The 23259-nt window shown below is 48.8% G+C and overlaps 1 protein-coding gene across 3 annotated transcripts in view; it reads right to left on the bottom strand.

Annotated features, from left to right (window-relative positions):
* Positions 1-23259, bottom strand: part of LOC118224587 (cadherin-20-like) — a 65217-nt gene that overhangs the window by 12851 nt on the left and 29107 nt on the right. For 2 of the 3 annotated variants that reach the window (XM_035412117.1, XM_035412118.1), the window contains 2 exons: positions 5329-5686; positions 652-946 (listed from right to left, as the gene is read on the bottom strand). In XM_035412117.1, the coding sequence (XP_035268008.1) occupies positions 652-946; positions 5329-5556 (523 nt within the window). In that variant the 5' untranslated portion in view covers positions 5557-5686. Of the gene's footprint in view, positions 1-651; positions 947-5328; positions 5687-13355; positions 13630-23259 lie in introns of those variants that run through there. The other variant, XM_035412119.1, reaches the window with a different exon arrangement.

Raw genomic sequence — 23259 nt, 5'->3', positions numbered from 1 at the left:
GTAAACACACGCTCGTGCATACAGGCACACATCGAAACAGACATAGGAACGCACACACGTGCACACACACACACACACACATGCACACAGAACGCCACACAAGGAGAAAAATACACACAGGCACACACACTGTCACTCATGCACACAGACATGGGTACAATGTTGCACACATATACACAGACACACACATGCATATGGATGCATGCACCCACCCACACACACACACACACACACACACAGAACGCCACACAAGGAGGAAAATACACACAGGCACATACACTGTCATTCATGCACACAGACATGTGTACAATGTTTCACACATATACACAGACACACACATGCATATGGATGCATGCACCCACACATGCACCCACACACACACACACACACACATACACACACAGATTGCCACACAAGGAGAAAAATACACACAGGCACACACACTGTCATTCATGCATGCAGACATGTGTACTGTTGTCCACACATACACAGACACACACATGCATATGTATGCATGCACCCACACACACACACACACACACACACACACACACACACACATACACACACACACACACGCACACACACACACACACACACGCACACACACACGCACACACACACACACTCCAGCAGCAGCCCAGCCGTTACCTATGACAGACATCTCGGGTACGGTGGCCTGGTAGGGCCCGTCCAGGAACTTGGGCTCGTTGTCGTTGATGTCCTGGATCTTGACGATGAACTCGGACTCGGGTTCGAGGGGCCGGCCCGTCTGCCGGTGCAGCGCCTGCGCCCGCAGCACGTACTGGGCCTTGACCTCGCGGTCCAGCCGCTGGATGGCGTGGATGTCCCCCGTGCCGTCGTCGATGGTGAACATGGTGCCCGCCCCCTCGCCCGACAGGATGTAGCGTATGGAGCCGTCGCCCCGGTCCATGTCCGAGTGCAGCTGGGGGGGACATCAGTCACATGTTTAACCCTTTGAAGAGCAGGTTCTCTGGAAAGCGTTCCAGAACTCCATCACCAGGAGCGATTGTTTCACCAGCGTTAGAATGTTCAGTTAAGAACATTCTAAATCGTGTATTTGTGATCTCGCACTTCAAAGGGATAAATCGTTTAATCAAGAGCCACTCACATTTCCCACGTACACTCTTTTCATAAAGCTGAGTGCTGACTGAGGCGATTCAGTCAAAGTATGATATTAAGAATAATATTGTGATTGATCTTATTATGCTATTATTACACTTGTTTGTTCGAGTAAAGCATTCTGGGATGCTTTTGCTATAATAATAATAGTAATGCCTCACCCGGAAATTGAACCTACGACCTCCAGATGCCTTCACCATCATGCACCACTGCCAACGCACAGGAGAACGAGGTTCAGTCCTTATCGCAGAACCCAATCAGAACTCCCTGTCAGACTCAGAGTTTTCTCACAGCTCCGTCTGTCTGCCTGTGGAGTGCTTTCAAGTTTCGGGAGCTTTTCTTTCCTTCCCACAAGGCTGCACCGAAGGACCCTGCGAAGGCAGCGGTGGGCCGAGCGTCTCGAGGAAGCTTCGGCGAACCGCGGGCTTCTGCTCGGCGCTCGACATCGCGCGCGCAAGACCGGTCGAGAACCAGAGCTCGGGTCGAGTCATCGAGTTCCAAAACGAAGGGCTCTAAAGCCTCTTCAAGCGGGATTACCTGGCGCCCTCGCAAAAAAAAACAATCCCCCGGCCCGCCTTCGTCCCGATCCAAGTTTTTTTTTTTCTTCTCTTAACTGACCAATTTACCTTCATTTTTCACGGTGCGGGCGCCCCCTTTTGCAGCCCCCTTCGCCGGAACCGAAAGACGAGGGCGTCGTGTAATCATTTTTCAATTTGTCTGAAGAGCTTCTCCCCCCCGCACAATAAGCGCGCCGTTGTCTCCGCGTGAACACGGCTGAACGACGCCAATCACAGCGTGCGTCTGATGGCGAACCGGCCGGAGGAAACAGAGAGTACGCGGCGGGGGCCGCAGCGTGTCCCCCCCCCCCCCCAAAAAAAAACTGGGGCTTTCATCCGCCCCAAGTACCTGCTTACAACTGCACATGGAATTACTCGCTCCTCTTCCTCAGAAGGAGACATTTCTTCTGCGGCAGAAGAGGCAATTTCATCGGCTATTTTTAGTGTGATCAGAACGACTGTTATTATATTTCAGTTTTGGGATTGAGGCCTCATGGAGTCTTTCTTTTGAGAGATCAATCAAAGCAGCGAACAGCAAAAAGATGCGCTTGTGAACGGTCATCGTGAAATTAATTTTTTGTTACGTTTATTTATGTTCATGTTAACTAACACATATATCCTTAGGGTGAAGCATCCCTTTAACATCAACGGCAGTGACGACTACAATAATAATAATGATGATGACGATGATGATAATAATGATGAAGATGATGATGATAATAATAATATAGCTAGTTGGCATGTTATCGTGTTGGCATCCCATCTTTCCCTGGGGGTGTCTGTGACTAACTGAAGTGTTCAGGATGGCATCAGTGCTCCCAGTGGCCTGCTGTGTGGATTGGTCCCCTGACCCACTGTCATAAATATATAAAACATATATATAAATATATAAAACATATATAAATATATCTCCGTCCCATTGCCTCCTGCTGTGCGGGAGGACGCCAGCCGACCTGTCAATCACCCAGCGTCTCCCAGCCGACAGCCGGCTGCTCAGTAGCCTGGAATACTAAGTTCGGCTGGAGGTCTCTACCCCACAACGCCCTTCTGTCTTTCAGAACCACCCCCCTGCCCCTGCTCCCCCCCCCCACCCCCACCCCCCAACCCCCCACACAACACACACACACACCCCCACCTCATTTTGTGAGGCGACACAATAAAATGAGATCGGATGAAAGTCGGAGATAACTTTGCCTTAAAATACAAAATTAAAAAAAAAATAAAGGCCAGTGTCTGTGTAGTCACAGAACACACCATGGAGGACATTGCCGAGTGAATATCCATTCAAGAAAAAATTGCTGGAGTGGTAAGAATGCAAAAACCAGTGAGCTAACAGCTAGTGGGTCAGACCGATGGACAGTTTTTGTTAGCTGTGCAGGGGAGAAAAAAAGACTGTGGAGTATTTCAATGCTATTCAGATAGATGACATATTCTACCATTTCACACACTGCTGCAGAACAATATTCTCAAGGATTTTTAAAGACCATGTGGACCCTGGACTGAGAAGACAAAGAAGTTCTGGAAAAACCCCTGTGAAGCGTCTGCCATGTGGGTGTGAAACAAAGAACTGCATAACCTTTTAGCTGAGGCTAGCTTGACCATGCTATAAGAAAGGGTTAAAACAGATCAACAACGTCCGGTTTGTTTTTAATCTCCTTTAAATCAATAGCTGCGCTCTTTATTGTACAATGTGGTTGTTTCTCCAATGACAAAATCCAGAACTGAAACGCTACCTTACAAGTTCACAGTCAAACATGCTCAGGAAAAAAAAACTGCTGACAATGCTAATATTACACTGTCATAAGCGTGGCACGACACCTGTCATTACACTGACATACACTGATATAATGTATATTGTGATCACTTTGTAATGGTTATTTCAACATTAGCTTTGCAAAGTTTGTTATGACAGTAATATAATGCTCCTCAATAGCTTCATCGACATGGAGTGTTGTAGCTGGTAATGCCAGGTGTTATGTCACGGTTATGGCTACATTATAGACTCCATGGCATCATGGCATATAGTTCAAGAAAAGTGTAACCATACTTCTTCTGCAGGTAGCCTCTAATGTGGATGCAGAATGATTTATTATTTATTAATTATGATTTCCCTCTGAGCCGGAGAGCAACGGCATTTACGCATGTTGCCCTGGAACACACAAAGCAGTGGCAATTTAACATTTTATAAGATGCTGAGCAGTAATGCCTTTTATGTGCACTTTTAATTACGTCTCTCAGCTTTCACAACGGACTCCGCACAAAGCACAACAACAGCAGCTGGCAGCGGTTCATCAGTCCTGTCATATTTCCCAGAAGTCTGTGTGGTGGAGGATCTCTGCATTTGTGAGTGTCTGTGCCCCCCCCCCCCCCCCCTAAGAAAAAAAAAAAAAATCTCCTGATTGAAATTCTGAAATGTTCTCTTAAGGTTAACTGACTTCGGGTGTCATCTCAAAAAGGACTTGGGTGAGTACATCCAAACACTCTCTGTAACAGACTCCTGAAACTGTTATAATGAGGGCCTTCCTGCCTTCTTGCACACGAGCACAAAGCCACTTTCTTCTGATGGTCTAGACGGGCTAATGGTTAGATAGATGGGTTGATAACCAGCTCCCAAAAATAAATAAATAAAAAAAGCTTCAGGAAAAGATTCCCGGCACGCTGTCATTTGGCTGTAAGATAACGCCAGAATGGTGAGCTGGGATGTTAGACAAGAACGTTCCCTAAATAGTCTCCTTTTTTTGTGACAAAAAAAAGTTCTACCAAAGTCACAGAAAAAAACGGTTCCAGGCGAAACTGAATGCGAAACGACTGCCTGAAGGTTATCATTTACTCACGAAAAACATCATGGAGGATGCTCATCAGGCACCCTGAAATAGCAAATTTATTTAGCATCGATAACACTCCTGATAAAATGAACATGGCGAACATCCACAATGCTTTTCGAACACAAACAATATTCCAAAGTCATTCCTGCAATGTTTTTTTTTTGTGACTTAACAATAAGAAATCACATGAAGTCTACTGCTTGGCTTACATTAAAATGACTTCATCTAAATGGATGGAAATTGTATATGCATTTACAAGGCGTAAATCATAAATATTAGGCCTGAATATTTCTTTGAGTGTCAGGTTGATAGATGGATAGATGGACAGATAGGCTTCATTGTCTACAGGGTAGTTTCCAGGTGTTTTCAGCCCGACCACACGTTTCCTATCATTTCTAAAGAGATGATGTTGATGATTTATGGAGTTAGTACATTTTTGAGACACGACTAGACTTTTAAATAAACGGATTCTCTGTCTCAAAAGTTTTTTTTTTTGTTGCAGCTCACCTTGGTACTTAAGTCAAATGTGTATGTTCTGTGACAGAGATAAAACAAAACAAGAGGCAAGGGCTCTGTCCACGGGCTAGAACTGTGAGGAGCTATTCCAGGGAACCCTACAAGGTCAAAGTACAAGAAACATAAAAGGAATTCCTAATAATAGTAATCATAATAAAACTGGGAGGAAGGAAAAGAAAAAAGGAGGAGGGTGAGGAGGTGGAGGTGGAGACGAAGAAGACAAGAAGAAGGTGAAGAAGAAGAAGGAGGAGGAGGAGGAGAAGACGAAGAAGAAGGAGGAGTCATACCTTGCCGATGTACAGGGGCTCCAGGCCAGTGTACTCCTCCAGGACGAAGAACTGGTTCCACACCCAGCCCCTCCTGGCCCTGCGGAGCAGCTCTCCCCTCTCCCCCCCGGTTGCGGGACGTCCCGCCAGGCCCCGGGCCTGCGCCTGCACCTGCGCCCACAGGAGGTGCGCGGCCAGCGCCCAAACGAACACGCAGGGGCCCACCCCCAGGGCCCACCTGGCCCCCATGCTGCGGCAGAGCTGAGTGGAGGGGGGACGGGGGACGGGACGGTGGCGGGAACGATGACGGTGGGGGCGTGTCCACCTCTGGGCCAATGGGAAAGCGGGGTGGGCGTCGGCTTCTGGATCAGTGGTCGCCCTGAAATGGAACACAGGACACACGTGTCGTGAATAAGTCCTTAGTGCACAACCAAAGTGCACTGTGGTGCAACTTCAACAGCAACTCATAACATTAGCAGACGTCTGATTTGATGGTGTGCACGCTATCAGCTGAAACATTTACTAATATTACGGGTGCTTTTAGTTATTATTGCGGACGGCGAGCGAAATAAGAGCGGAGCCAGACGAGGATAGTTGTTTGCCAGCGCTGATGAGCTCCAGCCAGAGCCTTCACGCTTTCTGTTGTTGATGATAATGACAAAATAAGAATAGAAGAATACATAATGGCCATTTAGCCCATCTAGCACTCACCATTTACTTACAAACCAGACAGAGTCTAGACCTCTCCGTTTGCCTGCAGACCACACAGTGAAATGTCCGGTGTTAAAAAAAAAATGTTTTCCCTGAAAAAATGAGTATATATTCCATATCTTGTTACGGTCATAGGTACCTATACTAGTATAAACAAAATTTGTGGCTCGTCCAAAATCAAAAAAGAACCAATGTCCTAACCTTTCTTTAACCTGCTGAACACAGCCGTAAACTTGCCTCGACCCTCAGACTTATCGTTTTCATAACCCTAACTCTAAGTTGAGCCCTAAAACGTAATTGAAGCCATAGGAACTTTTGAAAACATGTGATTACTCATTTAAAATTGTGGAAAAACTAAGTCAAGACTCTGAATTCCATAGTACAAATGCTAAAAAATATATTTGAGGCCTTAAAAAAAAAAATGTTTTCCCTGAAAAAATATGTATATATTCCATATCTTGTTATGGTCATAGGTACCTATACTAGTATATACAAAATTTTTGGCTCGTCCAAAATCAAAAAAGAACCAATGTCCTAACCTTTCTTTAACCTGCTGAACACAGCCGTAAACTTGCCTCGACCCTCAGACTTATCGTTTTCATAACCCTAACCCTAAGTTGAGCCCTAAAACGTAATTGAAGCCATAGGAACTTTTGAAAACATGTGATTACTCATTTAAAATTGTGGAAAAACTAAGTCAAGACTGTGAATTCCATAGTACAAATGCTAAAAAATATATTTGAGGCCTTAAAAAAAAAAATGTTTTCCCTGAAAAAATATGTATATATTCCATATCTTGTTATGGTCATAGGTACCTATACTAGTATATACAAAATTTTTGGCTCGTCCAAAATCAAAAAAGAACCAATGTCCTAACCTTTCTTTAACCTGCTGAACACAGCCGTAAACTTGCCTCGACCCTCAGACTTATCGTTTTCATAACCCTAACCCTAAGTTGAGCCCTAAAACGTAATTGAAGCCATAGGAACTTTTGAAAACATGTGATTACTCATTTAAAATTGTGGAAAAACTAAGTCAAGACTCTGAATTCCATAGTACAAATGCTAAAAAATATATTTGAGGCCTTAAAAAAAAAAGTTTTCCCTGAAAAAATATGTATATATTCCATATCTTGTTATGGTCATAGGTACCTATACTTGTATATACAAAATTTTTGGCTCGTCCAAAATCAAAAAAGAACCAATGTCCTAACCTTTCTTTAACCTGCTGAACACAGCCGTAAACTTGCCTCGACCCTCAGACTTATCGTTTTCATAACCCTAACCCTAAGTTGAGCCCTAAAACGTAATTGAAACCATAGGAACTTTTGAAAACATGTGATTACTCATTTAAAATTGTGGAAAAACTAAGTCAAGACTCTGAATTCCATAGTACAAATGCTAAAAAATATATTTGAGGCCTTAAAAAAAAAAAAGTTTTCCCTGAAAAAATATGTATATATTCCATATCTTGTTATGGTCATAGGTACCTATACTAGTATATACAAAATTTTTGGCTCGTCCAAAATCAAAAAAGAACCAATGTCCTAACCTTTCTTTAACCTTCTGAACACAGCCGTAAACTTGCCTCGACCCTCAGACTTATCGTTTTCATAACCCTAACCCTAAGTTGAGCCCTAAAACGTAATTGAAGCCATAGGAACTTTTGAAAACATGTGATTACTCATTTAAAATTGTGGAAAAACTAAGTCAAGACTGTGAATTCCATAGTACAAATGCTAAAAAATATATTTGAGGCCTTAAAAAAAAAAATGTTTTCCCTGAAAAAATATGTATATATTCCATATCTTGTTATGGTCATCGGTACCTATACTAGTATATACAAAATTTTTGGCTCGTCCAAAATAAAAAAAGAACCAATGTCCTAACCTTTCTTTAACCTGCTGAACACAGCCGTAAACTTATCGTTTTCATAACCCTAACCCTAAGTTGAGCCCTAAAACGTAATTGAAGCCATAAGAAATTTTGAAAACATGTGATTACTCGTTTAAAATTGTGGAAAAACTAAGTCAAGACGGTGAATTCCATAGTACAAATGCTAAAAAATATATCTGAGGCCTTAAGTCAACTCTAACAGAGTTGATATAAGTCCATCAGGGACCGTATGTACTCTGTGAGAGTTGATTTAGCACTGAGAATTTTACATTGCAAGCGTCCAGCACTGGATTAAGCATGGAAGTGAAAATCCAGAAGGCCTAACGCATGACCTGGGAAGCTGCTCCACACATTCACAGCACTCGCAGTGATAGTAAAGTCAGATGCGAATGAGAGAGGAAGAGAGAGAGAGAGAGAGAGAGAGAGAGAGAGAGGGGTCATCTTGAGCCCCCGATCCTTTTCTCGAAACCTTCACACATTCACACTGGCTCCCAGACGCAGTGATTGGCTTGCTGGAGTGGCATTCCGGGATTTTGTGAATCTGTTGCACCTGTCATTACTACGATATTACCCCTGTTTTTGCTACACTACTTTGGCTCCCAGCATCTTTACCAACTGATTTTGAAGTCCTTTCGCTTGTTTACAAAGCTCTTAGAGGGTTAAGACCCTTTACCCACATTACTGATTCGCTGTTGTTTTGCAGTCCTCCTACATACGAGTGCAATCGGGACCGTGCGTACTCTGTGAGAGCTGATCCAGCCCTGAACCCTTTACCGTGTGATACTGCTCGTCCGCGCTCACTGCACGAATCGCCCTGCTGAGCAGCAGGGTGGCGGCCATTACGCGATTCCTTGCATGTCCTGCGCGGGGGGAAGACGCTGCGTCCCCAGGCAAGAAGCCAGGCCGCTTTATCGCCATCTGACCAACGAGTCTCAGAGTTTTTCTTCTTTTTTTTTTTCCCGTTCTTTTTTTTTTTTTTCTCTTCTCCTTCACATTCAACAACCTGTGAAAACGGTCCCCTTCCATTGTGAGGGTAACAGAAGTCTGAGTGGGCGGAAGAGAGGAGAGAAAAATAGAGAGCGAGAGAGAGAGTGGGAAAAAGAAAAAAAAACAAAACGAAACTCTATTATATTTTCTGGGAGTGCGGCCTTTTGTGTTCCCTGCGACACTCTCTGAATCTCCAAACTCAGTTAATCATCGTTGAAGGGGAACAAAAGGAGGGGAAGGAGGGGTGGGCGTGGCAGTATTGTTTCGGGGGCCCCCGGGCCGAGAGTCTCCCCCCCCCCCCCGCCCCCCCCCTGGGCTTTTTAGGCCCCCGGGGAGGCTGACAAAACGCCTGAGCCCCTGACCTCCCCGGCCCTCTCTTTCTTCACTGTCAAACGGGCCCTTGTCATTATGAAGTCAAATTAGCTCCCGACTGCTCCCCCCACCTCTCCCTTCCAAATCCGCCTCCCCTCTCCCTCTCACCCCCCCCCCCCCCCCCCCCCTCTCCTCCCTTTCAGGGGGTCAAGGTTTTGCACCCCGCGCATTCGCTCCCGTTTTGTCGTGGCTAATGCGGGGACACGCTACATAATCTCCAGGGCAAAAACATTCCACGCATCTTTCTTCGGCTAATCCGATGGCTTTTCACTCGTTAGAGAGGAGGACGCCCTCGTTAGCGTCTGCCACACAGGCGCGGGTCAGCGGCCGCGGGACCCAAAAAAAGGCCCAGCGCGAGAAAGGTCTCCGTGCACCTTCGAGGAGGACGACGAGGATGAGGAGGACGAGGAGGAGGAAGAAGGAGCGGCTCCTCACAGCGTTGCGCTCGCTGCTCTTTTCAGAACAAAACCTCCATTTTGGTGCTTTATTTATCGGACGTTTTAACAGTTGCCGTTTGAGAAGGAGCCGCCCACTCCGCAGTCGGAGGTCCTCCTGCACGTGGGAGCGGCGGTTTCTGGCGGCGAATCGAAACGCCCGTTTGCAGGCGGGTCTGGTTATCAGTCTGCCCGCGTCGCCGCTGACCTCCCGTTTGGCTTTTCCGAGGGTTTTGCCCGGTGAATTTTAAACGTTGCACCATACCTCAAGTGTCATTGTCCCATTGAGAGAGAGAGAGAGAGAGAGAGAGAGAGAGAGAAATGAAACACAGGAGATGGAGTGTTTCTGTTTACCCTGCTACCTGCACTCTGGGCCTGCTGTTTACAGACAAACAAAGATGAAGAGCGAAGGACTACTACTCTTCTTAGGAGGAGGAGGAGGAGGAGGAGAGGGAAAGAGAGGGGGAGAGAGAAAGGGGGAGGAAGAGAAAGAAGGACAGAGAGAGAGAGGGGGAGAAGGAGAGACAGAGAGACGGTAATAACTTGATCTAATGGCGGGCGGTGGCAGTTGGACAGTTCTGTTAGCTTCTCCATGCCTGCTGAGCCTTACACAGGCTTGATTTCACCCTGGGTATGATGTCCGTGTCCCCATTCACCCAGCCCCAAACGGGCCCTCTTTTCTTCCCCTAAATGGACCGTTTAAAGAGGGAGGGACCCCACAGGACAGACCCCCCTCCCGGGGGGGGTACGTTATGCCTAATTTGTTAACCACAATCGATTTGGCACGGTGGGGAGAACCACCAGCGAGGCGATTCATACCTATGTCCTACGCAGGGCCCCAAAGGGGGGTCCCGGAGCACCCCCCCCCCCCAAAACCCCCGACCCTCTGCGGGGCCGGACCCTCCACCGCGCTGGTGTTGGACCCGACCCACAGAACCTCCCTGTCCCATGTCTGACCCAGCGTTTGGTGTGTCAGAACTGCTAACGAGCTACGCCAACCCTAGGTGATGATGTGCCTGTGTATCACTGATCTCACATTTACATTTACATCCAGGCACCAAGCAGACCCTTTTCTTCCCCAGAGCAGATTACACAATCCATTTACTCACTTACAGTGCATTTATACCGGTGGATGTTTTTTTTAAAATTTATTTATTTTTTTACTGAAGTAATTCCACTAAAGTACTTTTTGCTCAAGGCTGTAACGACAGCATCCTGGCTGGGATTGAAACCTCACAACCTTGGAGCTACACACTCCTGTCTCCAGCTTTGTACAGTGTTTCATGCCACAGGTGCCTATACTAGAGTACGTCTTTTTAAAAATCATTTCTGTGGTAGAACCGGCGTGCAAGGTAGATGATTTCCTTTGTGGGCAATCAGGTTTATATTCATCCTATCTGTCCTTATATTCGGGGGATTTCCCAGCCAATCGGCAGCGATGCCACCTGCGCTTCGAGGCTTGGTGGAGGGGGGGGGGGGGGGGGAACCGGGGGCGGACCTGACAGTGATGTGAGGTAACCCCCCCACCCCAAACGCGACAGACAGCGACACCCGCCCAAGCCGGGCCCCCAAGCAGCTCGGAACCTGCAAATCGATTCCCGCCAAAGCTCCCCGTGCATTTTTAAGAGCGACAGAAAGGGTCAGCGGATGACCCCGTCTGCGCAGGTTTTTATCCTTCCTTCTTTTTTTTTTTTTGCTATTCCTTCTACGGAACGAATCAGGCGACCGTCTTCAAAAGCAATCTGGAGCGATGAACGACAACTCTTCCAAAAAAAAAAAAACTCTCGCATCACATGAGATGTGACCATGTGAGACGTGCTGTCCAATCACAGTAAGCTCACTCCACGTCCTCCCATCTACCCGCCCCACCCCCCCACCCCCCACCCCAAACTCCTTCCCCAGAAACACCAACATGGGGCAGCCCCCACACACTAGGACATCGGACAGTCTCTATCCCAGGTCCCTAATTGTGTTGCCCCCTCCCCCCCCCCCCATTTCTGCAGACCACAAGACCTTTGTTAGGACTCTGTTCCTGGATGGTGGGGGGGGGGGGGGGTTCATTATGTCCTTGTTTTTCCTGGCGCCTCCATCATCCTGATAGCAGCTTCAGTGTGTTATGGGCAGCTGGCTTCCAGAGTACATTAGCAGCTGTAAGCCTCATTTCATTAGCGGGAGGGAAAACATTAAAACAATAATAATAGTAATCATAATCATTTTGCCCATTTGCATTCTATCTGTGTCTCTCCCTGTCTCCCTCTCGCTCTCTCTCATGCTGTCTCTCTCTTTCTCTCTCTCTCTCTCTCTGTCTCCTTTCCTCTCCGCTCTTTCGCTCATTCGTTACTTGGCGGGTAACATAAAAGGGGCCTTGTCATTTATGGAGAAATTAAATCAAACAAACTGGCATTCATTCCAAGCGGTGGTGCGTGGAGCTGATGTCATTCTACATGAGTGTCAAATCGGGGTGGGGTGGGGGGTGGGGGGTGGTGTGGGGAGTGGGTGTGGGGATGGGGGGCATGGGGAGGGGGGGGGGGGATTGCAATCAGTGTCAGTCCAGCACTAGCAGAACAGTGAAGTCCCGCGTCGTACCGGTACCCCTCCTGCGCCCCTCCCGCGCCCCTCCCACGCCTGCCCGGTCCCTCCGTTGAGCAGGGGAAAGGTTCCATTCGGGAAGGCTGCTGACTTAGTGTCACTACTCAGAATGAGAAGGGAGGGGGGGTTAGGAGGCAGTGGGGGGGTGGGGTAGGGGTGGGGTGGGGGGGGGGCTGATGCACCTGATGATTAACTCTAAATCTCGTGCCAGTGCAGGAAGCACGTTTTAAAAAGAGGAGCCTTATCTAGCGGGGAGATCAAGCAGTTTGGGAGAGCTCCGGTGTCGGCCCGTCGTTATTTTCGAAAGACGACGACGACGACGACGCGGGCGCCGCCTCTCGCCGACAGACGCTAATCGGCCGGGGCGCTCGCGCGGATAATGGCGGGCGGGCGGGCGGACGCCTCCCCTGCACCCGGCGCCCGACGCCGCCTGTCAATCTCTCTCCCCCCGCCGCTTCCCCCGTCCCGCCGGCGCGGGCGCACAAAGGCGGCGGACAGCTTAATGACTTTCGGATAAAGTCTTCATCTCGGAAAAAAAACTGAGACCCCGTTCACGGCGTCTGATGAATGGGCCGCGGCATAGAACGGGAATCACGACAGGGCGGAAACTCCCGACTGAAAAAAAACAGACTGAGCGAACGCGGGATGAAAAGATCCAGCGTACATTACCGGCAGACCGACTGCGTACGGCTACTTTACACGTCAGATCTCCTCGAAACTTCAATTCCCACGAATCCCCTTCCCTCAGATCCCTTTCCCTAGCATGATATGATGATTCATGAGAGGATTACACAATGCCGGATTTCACAGCTATGCATGCCTTAAAAAAGGTGCAATTATTTCACGTAGCATAGATCACAGTAGTCTATTAGTAAACTGTGTGAAGTTCTTGTTCTCAAGACCAGAAAATCTCGACATTTCAAGGCTTTTACGAATACCACGGTGACAGCAGTGAAGTATGAAGCACTACCTAGTTAATGACGATCACTGTTCTGTAAATCAGTACAGGGCTCCTCCCATACCTGGACCACAGAAAGCAAGTTAATGTCCAGCACCTTACCTTCTCTCTTTCTTTATTTTGGTCTTCTTTCTTTTTTTTTTCCTCTCTGTTTTCTTTCTGTCAGCTCTTCGCTTTTCCTCCTTCTGTTTCCACACTCACTAACTTTTCCCCTTGAAAACTTAACTTAACTTTTTTTTTTCCCCGTTTGCTTTTTTTTCTCCACTTTGTGAGAGTAACGCAACTTGTGCCCCGGTGCCTCAGTCAAGTCACCTTGAGCATCACTCCACTCCGCTCTGAAAGTTTCATCCCCACAGCACTGACTGAGCAGCCAATCAGAGAGAGAGAGAGAGAGAGAGAGAGAGGGAGGGAGGGAGGGAGAGAGTATGAGGACAATTGACAGAGAGAAAGGGAGAGAGAGCAAAGGAAAAAGAGAGAGAGAGCACATGAGAGAGACAGAGAGAGAGAGAGAGAGAATGCAAGAGAGAGAGAGGGCAATAGGGAGCAAGAAAGAATGAGGAAGCAAAAGAAAGAGAGAGCAAGATGGAAGGTGATGTATACAGAGAGAGAAAGAGAGGAGGGGGAGAGAATGTTTCCCTGTCCACACAGTATGTGGCCCGTTCATGATCCTGCATCTGTAACCATAGGTATTGAGAGGTGGTCAGCGTGGGGAGGGGTGGGGGGGGTGGGGGGTGGGGGGCGGCTCTTGGCTAGGGGTGGGGGGGACGGAGGCACTACAAAAGCCACTCATTTCATCTTCACGTATTTGCAAGTGAATAAGGGGGGGAGGTGGGGGGCTAGATGGATGGATGGGAGGGCAGTTATTTCCTTGAGTGGTGAAGAGAAAACGGGGGTGGGGGGGGGGGGGGGCTTGGGGGGGAGAGGGGGGGAATCATCTCTTTTTTTTTACAACCTGCATTCATGCATTTTAATGGGACTGTGTTCACTGTAGGATCAGTAACGGAATTTACGGACATAAAAGACAAGTCAGGAAGCTACACGTTATTCCACTTCCTGTCCAGACAAACACAGGCTAAACAAGTTCCTTTATTGTCAGTTGTAAGAAGAAATCCTGGATTTTAGATGTGGGCCCATCTAAATCCAGAAATGTAATTTGTACGCTCACACGTACATGATTACCCAGGGAGCTGGAATCTAGACGTCTACAGGGGTGGAAATCTAGTTTAAGAGATGTTTTGACACGAACAGAATAAGCTTAACCAAAATATTAAGCTCAGGTTTTACTCAGGATATAGACCTGGGATGTCCTTGTCTGCAAGAAAACTTTAACTTTTCAACCAAATGTTGCCGGATTTTCACCCGAATACCTAGACAGCGATTCACTGGCTTTTCCACCAACTTCTCACCACAAAAATGTTCAGTGGGTAGCTAAGAGAGAATGGTGGGGAGTGCGTTGGGGACCTGTGGAGTTAAACCAATGCTGAAAACAGCACACCCTAAATGTGTGTGTTCTTGCATTACCTGAGATCAAATCCTATCCCTGACTGCTCCAATATGGCGGCATAAATGACACTTTGACTCAATAGCAGGTATTTAGAAAAGGAGGCACTGCAAGGCCATCTGAGACATGATTTGACATCAAAATAATTGGTTTAAACTTTTATGACAATTCAGCGCCAGAAACAACCCGGCCATCCGTCCTCGTGTCACAAGCCTCATAAAACTTTTTTTTTTTCGTTTTCGGTTTTGACCATCGCGAAATATTTCTTCGCTAACTATCTCGTCCTTAGCCTTTCAAGCCTCTTAATCTTCCTGACAGAGTAATTTTTGTCTGTTGTACGGCACGGCAAAAAAAAAAAAGAGAGAGAGAGAAAGAAAAACAAGAGGAAAGCTGCTGTCGTGCACCGGGCCAGATGGTCAAAAGGTTTCTCTCTCCATCAATTCAACATCTTCCTCTTTCTCCCTCTGTGTCCCTTTTCAATATCTCTCTTTCTCATTTGGCAGTCCTTTCTTTCCGTCCTCTCCTCCCTGACCTCCCCCTCCGTCTCGGCGCGGAGAGGGCCGGTGAGCTCCTCAGCCAATCTGTCAGCGCCCGCTTCGCCAGCTCCGCAGAAAGCTCCGGGTCTTCCCCTTCACCCCTCTCTTTTATTTCCCTTTTCTTTTTTTTTAAGTGGGGTGGGGGGTGGGAGGGGGAGGGTCCCCCCCCCCCCGTGTGGCTGGGTGGCATTCCATCTCACCGAGCAGCACTGCACTGTGCCCTCCCTCCCTCCCCAACCCCCCTCTCCTCCCTGCTCTCTCTCTCTCTCCGTGGGACTCCAATCACCCCCCTCCCCCCCAACCCCCCAACCCGCCAGCCGCCCTCCCCTACTGGGCTATAACTGGCAGAACAAATTGAACGCCGAGCTTATCGAATCTCGGGCCTTTCATCGGAATTGAGGAGAAGGTTCCGGAAACAGGACCCGCCCGGCCACAGCACAATGGCAGCGTAGAAATAGATTGGATACAGTTTTTTTTTTTTTGTTTTCGGGGGGTCCCCCGGACTGGACACCCCCCCCCGGGGGCTGGAGAAATATGTCAGATTGTAATAAGTGCGTGTAGTTTAGACTCCGGGGGTCCTGCCCTCCTGCGACGGGGGGCTCTGGTTAGAGCTGCGCTGGGGGACAAGGGGCGCAGAGTTCGCTGTCGCAAATCGCTGCCAATTCAGACGCCGGCAATAAATTAGAACAATGGCGTTTACGTTCCACTTATGAGGCGTTGAGCAGAAGCGCTATTCCACTGAGAGAATTGCTAAAGTGCATACATGGAGATTTAGGCAATGAGCAAAGAGGATGCCAACGTACCAGCTTCACGAATTATAGTAGTGATACACAAACCGTATAGCGTGAAGTTTGGCAGCACATTAGGAGCTACAGGGAGACGAATGCATTTGAGATCGAAGAGATTAAGCAAACCTTAATGCAGATGTTCAAGGACACATCAAAATTACCAAAAAGATGCCTTTTTTTTTTAAAGACACGCTTGCATAGAAGATTAGCATTTTCATGACATTTTGAAATTATTGCGGTATGGCAGTGCCCAAAGTAGCGACTGCAGCAGTCATAAGAAATATGTCAAAATGCTAATAAATAAACAAATAAACATAAAACCGTATGTTACCTTTAAATTATATCTTTTTTTGTGAATACACGGTGCGCTTAGCTCTGATGAAACAGGTTATGGTCATTTTTCCACCTTCTTAAGGCATAATTTGCATTAAATGAATTGAGAGAGAGAGAGATTGAGAGAAAGAGAGAGAGAGAAAGAAAGACAAAAAGCGAGAGAGACTGAAAATTTAGCTCCAGCAAAATTTCTCCTCATGAGAACTTTTTCAGTAAATTACCACATTGTTTCTAACTGAGCAGATCCAGGTAAGCAGAGTCTCACCCCTCAGAAGTCTCCCAAAGTTCACACTGTTCTGCAGAGAGAGTTTAAAAATGCTGTGTCAGTCAGGATCTCTGTCATTTGGGCTGCTATTTTTGTACATTCTTTTCTAGACGTTTTTTTTTCTTCTTCATTTGGCTTCTCCAATGGATAGGACACAGGCTTCCAACTGCATTTTAAGGAGATGGATATCATGAAAAGATTTCCATCAATTTAAATCCCTTGGTGTCCAAATCCCGTGATGTCATGACTGAAACTGTCTGTCCACCCGTCCACCTGTCCACTCCCAAAAACTATCACCACTGACTGACTGCACATCTTCTACACAATATCTTCCACCTGTTGTGTCTCAAAATCTGAAATGCTGGACATCTCCAAACATACAAAGGTTCTTCTGCGAAATCCAAACTTGAATAATTAGCACAAATGCTGGATCAGTGCTGGAGTTTCTGATTAGCATCTGCTAAAATATCTCCATGGACTTACTCGGACCTAGATACTGATTTGAATCGGTTTTAACCTCTCATTGGCTGACTCCTGTAACTAAGGAACGGGCATTGTAGAAACGTGATCAGAGTGGCATGCGCCCAAGAACTGTAGTTCATTCTGTGATTGGTTAAACACAACGTAATCACCGGCGTGCATTTTTCAAGGACCGGTCCCACTGTCCATCTTCCCCAAACAAGGGGAGGGGGGCATGGCATGAATAAAGAACGGGACGATTTCAGAAGAGGAGAGGAACGAGTCTTCAGTGTCTCGCTGGAGACGAGAGGCGGGACGCAAAGCTGTCGCTCGTCGGAAATACCGTACGCTACGCGCGCGGACGAGCGCTAACCTACATCCCGCGGATGAGCCGGGGTGGGGGCGTTCGACCGCGGCACGGCACGCAAACGGCGCTCGTTTGTAAACAGAGCGAACGCGGGGTTAGCCCTTTTACCTTGAAGAGACACAGGGGGAGAGAGGGGGGAGCCGCACTTCAAGCTTACGTTAGGATATCGCGGCAAACTTTTCAAAAAGCAGCGCGCGATTACCCGCTCGTCCTCCTCCTCTGACGGTTATTTGCTGTGTGTGTGTGTGTGTGTGTGTGTGTGTGTAAAGACACGGTGATGTCTGCGTTGTGTGCGCGCGTGTGATTCTGTGCGGTGCTGATTCTCTCCGTCTCGCGCGCTGAAACCTGGGATCTGGCGGCTCACCGCCGGCGCTTCCCAGCGAGCCGGCACACAGTCCCCGTTCCTGTCGGGATGAAAGGACGCCCCGAAACCTTCTGATCGGGGGGTTTCCCGCGGGGGTTTTTCGGCAGGGGGCCTTCCAAGACGCCGTCAGGAGCCGGAGAGACAGAGAGTCTCCAAACACGCACACCTCTCCAAACCCGCCCTCTTCCGATATTTACCACCATCTCTCCCGTCACTTTCGATAAAACAGAGATATCCGCTCTCTCGGTACGGCAATGACTCTATTACAAGAGGAGGCATGTTGGGTGTATGAACACACGGCAAAAATAAAGGAACTGTTTCATCATGCACCAGAGAACAAATAGACAAATATGTTGTTGATACTGATGCTGTAGGACAGCAAAGTAGCCTATGTACCAAATCAAAGCAGTGAACTATGCAGTTCACTATGAAGTGTTTACCTCAAAATAAAAACCCCAATTGATTGCGCAAAGAAAAGAAAAAAGAATACAAGAAACTGATTGCATTGAAAAGGTGCAGACCTACAGCACCGTCAATGTCAACATCATATCAAACATACAAGTGGAACAGAACTATCAGTTCAAGTATTCTTGGCCAGAGTCGCGGGGGGGGGGCGCTGGACCATATCCCAGCGAGGCGGATGACAGCAAAAAAATAAATAAATAAAAATCATTTCCGTTCGTTCCGCAACCACAACAAATACAGGAATTAGGAGCCCGAGGTTCAGCGATTTAGCACGGTCTCACGGCACAGAAAGAACTTTCCCCTCTTTCATTTCTGTTTTTGGTTGTCATGGCGATCGCTCCCAATCCGTTGGCCCCATTACAAGTATAAAAAAAAAAAAAAAAAACGTTTAAAAAAAAAAGAAAGATAGAGAGAGAAAAAAGAGGAAAACAGCTAAGTGTGTAATGTGATCTGATGACCCAATGGCCCGTGTTTGGGATCGCGGCCTTTCCCCCACGGGCTCGGAAGTCCGCGGAACGGACGATTATAAATCAGCGCGCTCCACTTAACGCGCGGAACGCGGGAGGCTTAGACCCGCGCGCGGCTCAGAGGACCGAGACCTCCCCCCTCCTCTCGCTGGGGAACCCGACGCTCTGCGCAGATCTACCTCAGCCAGGGGGGTCGGGGAGGGGGAGCATGTAGACCTCAGGAGGCCCAAATAAGTGCACAGGGCCTCCTCTCCACTAGGAGATGCTGGTCCGGGCCAGGGCAGCAGAGCTGTCTCTGTTTGTCCTCTGATCCCAAAATGTGTTACCATACTCCATATTCAGTACTCCAATCCATGCTCCAGTTGGGTCCTCCCTATACTCTTAAGAGTCTAGACAGTTCAGGGCCCCTCTTCAAAAAGTGCCAGAGATTATTATTATACATCCATTCATCCATCCATTATGTACACCTGCTGATTCCTGATCAGGGTCGTGGGGGGGGCGGGGGTGGGGGGGTGGGGGATGTGGGGGCTGCACGAGCCTGTCCCAGTGTTCATTGGGCGACAGGCAGGAATAAACCCTAGACAGGTCACCAATCGATCGCAGGGATTATTATCATCATCATTATTATTATTAGTATTATTATGTCCAGACAGATAATTGAAAGGAAAGTGCTCTGTTCTGGAGGAAGCAGAACCGTTATGACTGCAATTTGTTTGGAGAGAATTTTGTCTAGAATTCACGTCTCAACCCCCTTGTTAACAACGGCCATTGACTTCCGGAATCCTGGGATGAAAGTTTGCTGGAAGAAATGACCTGCTTTCAACCCTGTTAAAGGGAGCAAATCACCTGCTTTCAAAACCCTTCACATACAGAAAACTCTGTGTTTTTTTCCTTTCTTTCTTTCTTTTTTTTTGTTGTTTTTTTTTTTGTTGCGAAGTCTAATTATGCAGAACGACTCCTGTGGTCTAATTAACTTGCGCAAGGAGAGAGAGATGGCTGCTAGACAGGGACATGAAAGAACTCAAACGGCTGGAAAAAAAAACACAGAGATGCCAGGGGCTTGCTGGGCTTCGGAAGAGAAGAGAAGAGCAGAGCAGAGTTCTCCATTCAGTTCGACGCGAGGAAAGAAACAAAAGCCTGCTTTTGAAAAAAAGACGCGCATATTTCGCCACCTGTTTCACCGACAGATTTAGATTTTTTTTTTTTCCCCCAATGGAAAACCCCTGTTTGTCCAGGAGTCACTCACGAAGCGACCTGCAGGTCATCTCGACGAGTTTGCATAACAATCCCGTGCATTGTGTGGGGCTTTGCTGCAAATGGTTCTTCAAGCTGCAGCTTAAAAAAAAAAAAAAACTAAACAATAAAACGTCTGTGAGCTTCCAAGAAACAATTTCAAGAGACTCCACTCGAGAAGTCATTTAAAAAAAAAAAAAAAAAAAGCAGACACTTATGCAAACAGTTGTGAAAACTCATTCTTCGAGACCGTGGCTGAACTCAGTAATGACAGGGTTTTTTTGAGGGGTGATTTGGAGGGGAAAAAAGTCTTTGTTTCAGGGTTCAGCTACCACCCGGACTTGGGAAAAAGACTTGCGTGTAACTTTTGTGGCTTTTCACTAAGTGGAAAGATTTTAGACATTGTCGACTGGGGCTGCTCGGGAAGGAAGCGTCGCCTTTTATGTTCGCAGGCGGCTATCGGGCGGCTATCGGGCTGCTGTCGGGTGGCTATCGGGCTGCTATCGGGTGGCTATCGGGCTGCTGTCGGGTGGCTATCGGGCTGCTATCGGGCGGCTATCGGGCTGCTGTCGGGTGGCTATCGGGCTGCTATTGGGCGGCTATCGGGCTTCCATCATCACCAGCTGTTTGAATGGCGGCGTTTTTACAGATCAGCGCTACGGCGGGCCGCTGCTGGCAACATGGCAATCATCTCCTACAGCATGAGCTGTCTGACAGCGGACCGGCACGGTGCCGCTTTGCAAAGCAATGGCGGACCTGCGACTGTGCCGACGGCAGGCCGACTGGGGGGGGGGGGGGGGGGGGGGGGCAGGGCGTCTGTGTGCTCGCTCGTAAGGTGAGGTCCTGGGTATGGTTGGCGTACAGTTTGAGACGGACGTGTGTACCCCCCCCCCCCCCAGGACCTGACGGACCCCACAGACCCCTGGCCAGTGACTCTGGCAGAACTCTGTATTCAGTATAAAGCCGCCAGCGGCTGCAGCTGGCGTGAGTGTGTCACGTCTTCGCCTCAACAACGCCCCCCCTCCCCCCACCCCCGCCCCGGTAACCAGCCCCTCCGCCCCACAGCTGCACAGAGCCATGTATTTCAGAAAGAAGGGGGGAAAGAGGGGTGGAGGGAGAGAAGGAGAGGGAGAAAGGTCTGAATACTAACACACTCTGAAGAGGTGGTAGCAAACCCCCCCATCTCCCAGGGATAAGAGTGGAGTGTTCCTAAAAGGTTTTAGAGGGAAACAGTGGAGGAGGGTGGGGGTGGGGGGTTATGAATGAGGTCATAGCGGCCAAATGTGACGCACGGTGGTTGGCTGTGCCTGAGGAGAGTTCCCTCCTTCCCACAGCAAAAAAAAGAGGAGAAGAAACGTTGGCAGAAGGAGACAAAGTGCACCTCACTCCCACCACCTCCCCTGCCACCTCCTCACCCTCTGCCAAAACATCAGGCAGTCCTCTTCTGTAGAGCTCACACTTCGCACCAAGGCCTCTGTGCTTCTTAGAAGTGCGCGTTCAGCAGAGTATTTAACAGCGAGGGCGTTAATCTCCAGCAGGAGAAACAGACACACGACCTCCGGTCTGATCTCCGGAGAGACTTTCCTTCTCTTTTCTTCTCTGTTGTCTCTCCATCCGTCTCTCCCTCTCGCTCTTTCTCTCCATTCCTCTGTCAGTCTCCCTCTCTCTCTCTCTCTCTCTCTGGCACCCGCTACAATGCGCCGTGCGCTGACAGAACCGTTTCCACATCCCTATTCATGCCCCGGGGGCCTGACCGGTGAGTCACGCGGTGACTGGTACCATCGGGCGGGGGAGTCAGAGCCGATCGGCCGCCCTGTAAATTTTCGGGGCTCCGCGCCGCGCGGGGACGGATTTTAATAAACCCCCGCAGAACGGCGACAGGAGAGGACGACTCGCGTCGCGGTCAGAACGTCCCGCAACGAGTCAGCGCGTGCGCGTGCGGGGTGGGGTGGGGTGGGGTGGGGGTGGCGTGAAGGTGCTGAGGTCGCAGGGCACGTTTTGCTGCTCGTGTCCCCGTGCCCCAGGAGGTGAGGGGGTGAGGGGGTGGGGGGGGGGGGGGGGCGCATGCTAGGCTGAGAGCTCTTTGGGGTAATGCGAACTGAAGTGTCGCCAGAGGAGGGGCGCAGGCTGACTGGGGCTCCGGCTTGCCCCCACAGCTCTAATTAGACACAGTGCCATCCCGGAATGCTCCGGGCATTCGGAATTACCTCAGGGAACGCAACGCCCTGCCAGTGATTTTCTTAAAAAAAAAAGAAAAAGAAATCTTGTTTATTTATTTCATTTTGCTTTTAGAGGTTCTTCTTGACCTGCGTTTCCATGGTTCCATGGTTCCCTTGTTCAGTCTGGGCAGGATGTCAGGGCTACAGGGGAGGCAGCAGAACTGCCGTTCCTTTGTGTGTGTGTGTGCCTGTGTGTGTGTGTGCCTGTGTGTGTGTGCGTGTGTGTTTGTTTCTCCATGTGTATCTTTGTGTATGTCCGTGCAGGTCTGTCTCTCTCTCTCTGTCTCACTCTCTTCATCCCTCTCTGTCTCTTTCTCTCTATCTCTCTCTCCCTCTCTCCCTCCCTCTCTCTCTCTCTCTCTCAGGTGGATATTCTGTCCTGTCCCTCCCCCCCCCAAGCGAGATCAACAGGCGTGTCAGAGGAAATGATCCGGGTCAAATATGCTTCTGTCTGGCCACGTTACGCTCAGGGGGGTCGGGGCAGGGGGGCCGGCGGGGGGGGGGGTCGGTCTCGTATCCGAAACGCGCTGACAGTCTTTCACAAGCCATTTGCTCAGCCGGACGTACCTGTGAGAGCCAGGCACAGCGCTCCTCCGGCGGGGCCGTCCCTCTCAATGAGGGGACGGGGCGCTCTGCTCTTTGAAGGCGCTGTCGCGTAGCGTACCGCCGGAGAAAGTGACGACTCCTTCAGCTGGAATTAAAAGTCTGGCTTCCAGGCGTGCCCAGCCGAGGAGAGCAGTAAAGGAGGCTCGGTTATTTATAGTCTCCTGTCCTGTCCTGTCCTGTTTTTTCTTTTTTTGTTGCCGTGTTCTGTGCCTCTCTGCGTCCCCTACCCCCGCCGGTCCCCCTTCACGGGCCAGGAGCGTCGGGCGTGTTTTCGTTACCGAAGTGTCGCTGTCTCGTACCGAGAACGGACGGTAAAACAATAGGCCTGCTTTGTGGACGCTCACAAAAGGAACCTGACCCAGCGTCACCCAAGAGACCTACGGTGCAATATGACACGCAGGGT

The sequence above is a fragment of the Anguilla anguilla genome, chromosome 4, assembly GCF_013347855.1.
Source record: "Anguilla anguilla isolate fAngAng1 chromosome 4, fAngAng1.pri, whole genome shotgun sequence".
In the NCBI taxonomy this organism is placed as follows: domain Eukaryota; kingdom Metazoa; phylum Chordata; class Actinopteri; order Anguilliformes; family Anguillidae; genus Anguilla; species Anguilla anguilla.
Note: the sequence above shows the minus strand (reverse complement) of the source record. Positions and strands in the feature narration are given on the sequence as shown.